The sequence below is a fragment of the Prionailurus bengalensis genome, chromosome A2 (genome assembly GCF_016509475.1).
Source record: "Prionailurus bengalensis isolate Pbe53 chromosome A2, Fcat_Pben_1.1_paternal_pri, whole genome shotgun sequence".
NCBI classification, from domain to species: Eukaryota; Metazoa; Chordata; class Mammalia; order Carnivora; family Felidae; genus Prionailurus; species Prionailurus bengalensis.
Genome location: NC_057348.1, coordinates 123,912,103 through 123,918,102, shown reverse-complemented (window position 1 = coordinate 123,918,102; position 6,000 = coordinate 123,912,103). Strand labels below are relative to the sequence as shown.

The following is a 6,000-nucleotide window of genomic DNA, read 5'->3' as shown; positions in this document are numbered from 1 at the left end:
ACAAAAACAACCACAGAAAACAAACATACAAAAGAAAAGAAAAAAGAGAGAAAAAGAGAGAGACATAACACAGAAACACATTTTAAAGAAGTAATATACTTGTCTTGTAACCTTTCTTGAATGAAGCTGTTAAAGATGACCAGAAGTGTAGCGTTTTTGTAAGTATAGTCACATGCGGAGCCATGACATCTTCTACTGGTCCCCACAGGCTGGGTGACGTTAACCTAATGGTTATTCTCATCCAAAGGTTAAAAGTTATCCACTTCCATGCATGACAATTAATAATATTTTATCTTCTGCTGCATCTCCTAAAAAAGAACGCTAGAAATAATAAATAATACATCCTCTTCAATTTTTTGACATTTCACTTATAGAAAAACCATGAACTGTATTCCCCCTTTATACCGACAGAGAGGCATTCCAAAACTGGCACATATTTTGGTTTACATAAGTCAGTCTTGCAACTGTAATTTTAACTGGAAATTGGCAAAATCTCTTTTATTTCTTGCATATTGTAATGAGTGAATTTTTTTACAACCTGAATTTTTTTTAAGTTTTTTTTTTTAAGGTTTTTTTTTTTTTTTTTTTGAGAGAGAGAGACAGAGGGCAAGTAGGGGAAGGGCAGAGAGGGAGACACAGAACCTGAAGCAGGCTCCAGGCTCCCAGCTGACAGCACAGAGCCCAACACGGGGCTCCAACTCACAAATCATGAGATTATGACCTGAGCTGAAGTCGGCCTCTCAACCAACTGAGGCACTCAGGCACCCCTATAACCTGAATTTCTAAAAGGTGCCACCATGGGGTAATGAAAAGAGGATGTTAATGTACTGCATCCCTATAAAATATTTGAAAATCTTCATACAATTCTAAAAACTTACTTTCTTCCATTTTTAGCATAATAAACAAATCATATAAAAATTGTGTAGTTTACTTTATATATAAAACAATCATATTTGAGTCTTACCGGGCGTGGAGTAGCAAAGTTTTCAGTTCCTTTCCGTTTCTTTCCTTTGAAGAAATAACGTGGAGAAACCATCTATATAACCCTCTAGTTATAAATCAAATCCAAGATATTGTTGGACAATGAGATGCTTTATTAAATTTGATACATTTACTATATAAGAATTCTGTGAAAAGAATGGGGTATCAAATTACTTTGGATCTAGGCCTCTGCATTATAAAGTCTGTCCCCAAAAGATGTCCTCTCACTATATCAGATGGCTGCAAGCATACAGATGACCAAAAAGCAGCAATATTTTTCCCACCTAGGTTTCAACTGACTTGCCCTGGGTATTACAAATCCTCCTAGCACAATAAGAAAAAAATCCCAATCCCCAGTCTACATATCATCTCCAAGCAGGTGAGATGGATGAAGCACCGGGCCAGCCCTACATTTGTGCTTGGCCTGAGGTCCACACAGGATCAGCCTTGGGAAAGCCATCTTCCCCTCAACCAGACAACTCTACTTGAACTATTCCGAGACTCCTTGGAGGGGTGAAACTTCTGGAAAAAAGAAAGAGGGCAAGAGAGAGAGAAAAGGTTTGAATATTGAAAGGAGTATACAAATGATCAAATTCAGCTGCACCAGTGCTGAGGCAAAGGATGAAGTTGGAAAACAAGCAGCTTCGCAAAATGCTCTCTGGTATGACAAGAACTGACCAGAGTGCCACTGTCCCTGACATATCATTGGTGAAGACCACCCATTTTCTTACCAGGCAACGGCGTCTCTACAATGAGGTGCTTGTGGTTGGTAAACAGTTCAGTGGAGTCTTGCTCTATTGATCTTTCTTCTAAGTCTGATTCTGGGATGGTAGTACAGCCACCTACTTGGAAAAATACAGACAGTATTTTAAGCAATATGCAGGAAAATCTGCCTCTCCACACGGCAACCACAGCTTGCTGCAGCTTAAAAACGTGCCAATCGTAAAGATAACAAATGATGTGGCAATAATCTTCAGGAGCAGACCAAAGAGAATAATCTTAAATGTCTCTCTTTTTGGTGAAAATACAAGGAATGAGTTATTGCCCCCAAAGACATATTATGCCAATATCACTTAGCAACAGCAGCAATGGTGTTGCCTTTAAATTTATTTTTTTTTAAGTCAGAAAGGACAAAACCTATTGCATATGTGATATCATAATATAATGGCGCCCCAGCAGGAATTCTCTTTAATACCACAGCATCAGAAACTATAAAAAACAAAGCACATTGACCACGAGGGAATAAAACCTTTCTTGAGCAAAGAGGAAGGGTGCTGGTATTCTGAGACGGTGATTGTGGTGGTATTTCTCTGGAATTTGAGTCTATCCCTGCATCCCAGCACTTCACAGCACAGACACAAACACTTCATAATTCAGCAGCAAAGCCATAAGCTGCACTGTGGAAGCTTTCAATTCCAAGGCAATTCCACAGTGACTTGAGGATGAGCCAGCACCACTGCACTTCTAAAATATTGGGTATAAGTCGTTTGATTTTATTCACCAAAATCTTGTAGGGGAAACTCATGTGAGAATTTCTTGACTATATCTGCAACTTGATTTGACTAATTTGCCATCATTTCCTGGAAAGGTACTGACATGCTGTATACTATACATATTTTTTTCCAAAGCCATTCTTCTTGTTAATGAAGTGTGAATTTTTTTTTCCTTTTCTGAGGCTTCTCACGCAGAGTCCAAAGCCTCTGTACTCAAGTTTGGCTTTATGTAGGAGGGGGTTTATGAGGAAAAAGAGGGTATCTCAGCACTGATTTGTAAACCACATCCTTCAAATGAAGAGGAAGTGGCATGAAGTTCTCCAAGTCTGAAGGAGAACACACCTTACCATTCATCTCTCTGCACCAACTCTGAAAAAGAAACCAATGCCCAGGGAAACTTGAAAGAAAAGCATCTCCACATTCATAAAATAAGAATCAGAGGTAACCTCAGAGGTTCCCCAGCAGGAAATGTTAGAATTCTTCATCAGTGCAATGGAACTTGCCCGGCTATATCTGAAAATGGCATGGGCCCCATCCAGAAGGAGGACCAGACTTATTTTTAATCTCTTTCCAAAGTCTGTAGATCATGGTAACAATAACTATCATTATTAAGTACTTTATAAGTGCTAGAAACTCTGTCCATATTATCTCATTTAGTTCCTAGAAACTATGAAATAGATACTATTATTCTCATCTTACACATAAGAAAACTGAGATCTCACGAGATGCAGTAACTTGCCAAAGTCATACAGCTCCTAAGGAGTAAGACCGAACTCATACCCAAGTTGATGACTCCTAAAGCCCATGTTATCTAACCACTTACTTTATGGCTCTCAGTTGCAGCATTAGCCAAAGAGATACTGTGGCTGCAGGTCTCAGTGAGGCTTTATCCCACATGGCAATCCACTGAGTGTGGCTGCCAGGAGTGCTGTTTAGAGTGTTGTGAGGCCAGGGCAGGCCCCAAGCTGCTGGGACTTTGAAGAAGACCAAGAAATACCATCCTTCTTCGCCTCTTGGCCCCTCATCCAATTGAGGGGGAAAAAAAAGGGTATGTAGGGTGAGGGAGAAATACTTCTCTAAGACTAATGATAGGGAAGAACAGAAAGAGGGGATGTGCTCCCTGCAGAACAGAACCTGATCTTAAGAAAAAAGGACCAAGAATGGTTTGGTTTCTCATTGTAAAGTCAAAAATCAGGTTAAGGCATCTCTGGGGCAGTGGGAGGGAGGAAGTAGGGTGAGGCCAGGAATGTTCTACTCATGTAGCTATCCTCACACACAAGGAAACTTCAGGCACGGGGAAGAAGTGTACCCAGCTAACAGATGGGAAGAGTGCAGTGATCAGTTAGTGGTATCTGCCATGTTTGTGGAGAGAGGTAGGGCTCCACTGATTAATTAGTGTCCACCTTTTATTCTAGCTGACTCAATATTGAGGCAACACAGACGATAAAGACCTCCCAAATCCCACTGCAAGGCTGATTAGTCACTTGCCCTGGGAATCCCATCCCCCCTTTTTGGAGATGCCTCCATGCAGCCATACTGACCAACCATATGCCCAGAGTTTCTGCCCTCCCAGCTTGGAAGAAACAATAAGGTATGGGATCTGGAATTTTGACCAATGGGAAACGGGAGAAGGGAAAAAGAGGGAAGAAAATTCCCCTCCTGCTTCTCCTGGGTAGACTCTGAACTATTATTTCACTTTTGTCAACCCCTAGAAAAGTGCCTCCCTGTGCAGGGTAGATGTACCTGCTGGGTCTCTTCCCTTTGTTTTACATCACATATTTCCTTGATCCCCTTGCCTTTTTCCTCATTCCTGAGTTTGCCAAATAAACCATCATTTTAATCCTTGCCTCGGGCTATGATTTATTGTAAAAATCATTGATACTGGAAGTAGTTCTAAAAAGCCGGCCTTCAACATCGAATTTTGAGGTTAGAATGCCCATCTATGTGAAAGAAATAGGGGCTCTGTGACTGGAGATAAACAGGATGGGAATAACCCTGTTACGTAATTATGTAAGTTTTCATCCATGGCTAACTAGAATGAAGTGCATGTAGAGGTCAAGAATGACAGATCAAATAGCTGTGGAGTGGAAATATTTATAATTATAAGCATGCCAGAATAGGGTGGCTGCTTCTGATGACTAGATATCCCAGAAAAATAGAAAACGGCAAAGTTTGGGGGAGCTCATAGGCAATGAAAGGCACATCCGGAAAGTCAGAAGCCTACTTTGGCCTTGCTAATTTAAGTGAGATCATTGGACCCACAGCACTGGATATCACCAAGGAGCCTTTTAGAAATGCAGAATCTTAGGCCTCACCTCGCAGTTACCGAATTTGAATCTGCTAAGAAGGACAGATGAATATATCTGATGAGATTTTCATTAGGAAAAAAAAAAATTTGTTTGTTAAAAACTTAAGAGTAAGCAGTAAAATAACAGAAATAAAGTATAAAACTTCCAGACTAACAGAGACCCTCTGAAGCCTATCCGTGGAAGTGGAGCCTGGTTTCCACAGACACTAGATGAAGTGCCCTTGGCTTAGAGCCTGTCCCATCAAAGGATAAGGGAAAGAAAAACCACAGCTGGATGAAATCATCCAAACACACATGGTGTGTGCAACACATAAGAGCCAACAGGCAAAAGCAAGTGAGAGCCGGGGATCTCCTGATCTGGAAATCATAGTCCTATGGACCTAGTGTGTGCTGGGCAATTGGCTATGAATTTTCAATGCATTAGCTCACACAATCCTCAGACAACCCTATCAAGAAGGGTTTATTGGCCTCATTTTATAATTATAAATGTATTGATATTAATTTGTGTTTTTTCCTCAGCTTTCTCTCCCCTGTTCCTCTTTCCACAAAGTTTCCGCAGGCCATTTTGTGCTTCCCTGCTTCAGAAATTTGTACTGGGGCCAAATCAAAAGTCCACTGAAGATACCTTCTTTTCTAGCCTTGGTCTTCCATGACCTGAGCTCACTGAAGATATGAAAGTGCCTCTGGGGAAAGATTTTCTCTAGTAATTCAGAGGATTAAAGAGACCCAGGCTGGACGACCCCAAGGGAGCAAGGCATCAAGGGATGGAGTCATCAACACAAGGAGGGCTGGGCATCAGGAGCCCCAAACTCAGCAAGGACTCCCTTATGCACCAGGCCTCTGCTGTGGGGTTAGGCAATGAGGCTGTTGACAGTACTGCGGCCTCGTTTTCTGAGTCCCATATGGAGATAGGAGCCAAGGAAGGTGGGGTGGGCAATAATAACTGAGACTAAATTTCCCACCTTCCTGCTAGGAAAGAAAATAAAATAAAACTTTTGACATTTTTTGCATCCCTCACTTAGCTTTGCAAGACTAAGTGTCAAGCCTGCTAGAAAGTCTCAATTAATTAAATGTAAACCTAGAGATTACATCATTTGCCAAAGGTCACACAGCAAGTCTACATGAGCTGTAGTCTAGCTCTTTCCATTGCAGCCATGCTTCTCAAAAGGACCAGTTTTTAAAATCTCCAACCTAAACAAACTACTAAAGTACTTTTCT

The 6,000-nt window shown here is 41.1% G+C and overlaps 1 protein-coding gene across 7 annotated transcripts in view; it reads right to left on the bottom strand.

Moving 5' to 3' along the window:
* Positions 1-1,073: 1,073 nt before the first annotated feature.
* Positions 1,074-6,000, bottom strand: part of BBS9 (Bardet-Biedl syndrome 9) — a 448,656-nt gene continuing 443,729 nt past the window's right edge. For 2 of the 7 annotated variants that reach the window (XM_043589232.1, XM_043589228.1), the window contains 2 exons: positions 1,713-1,823; positions 1,074-1,503 (listed from right to left, as the gene is read on the bottom strand). In XM_043589232.1, the coding sequence (XP_043445167.1) occupies positions 1,472-1,503; positions 1,713-1,823 (143 nt within the window). In that variant the 3' untranslated portion in view covers positions 1,074-1,471. Of the gene's footprint in view, positions 1,504-1,712; positions 1,827-6,000 lie in introns of all 7 variants that reach the window. The other 5 variants (XM_043589227.1, XM_043589231.1, XM_043589230.1 and 2 more) reach the window with 3 other exon arrangements.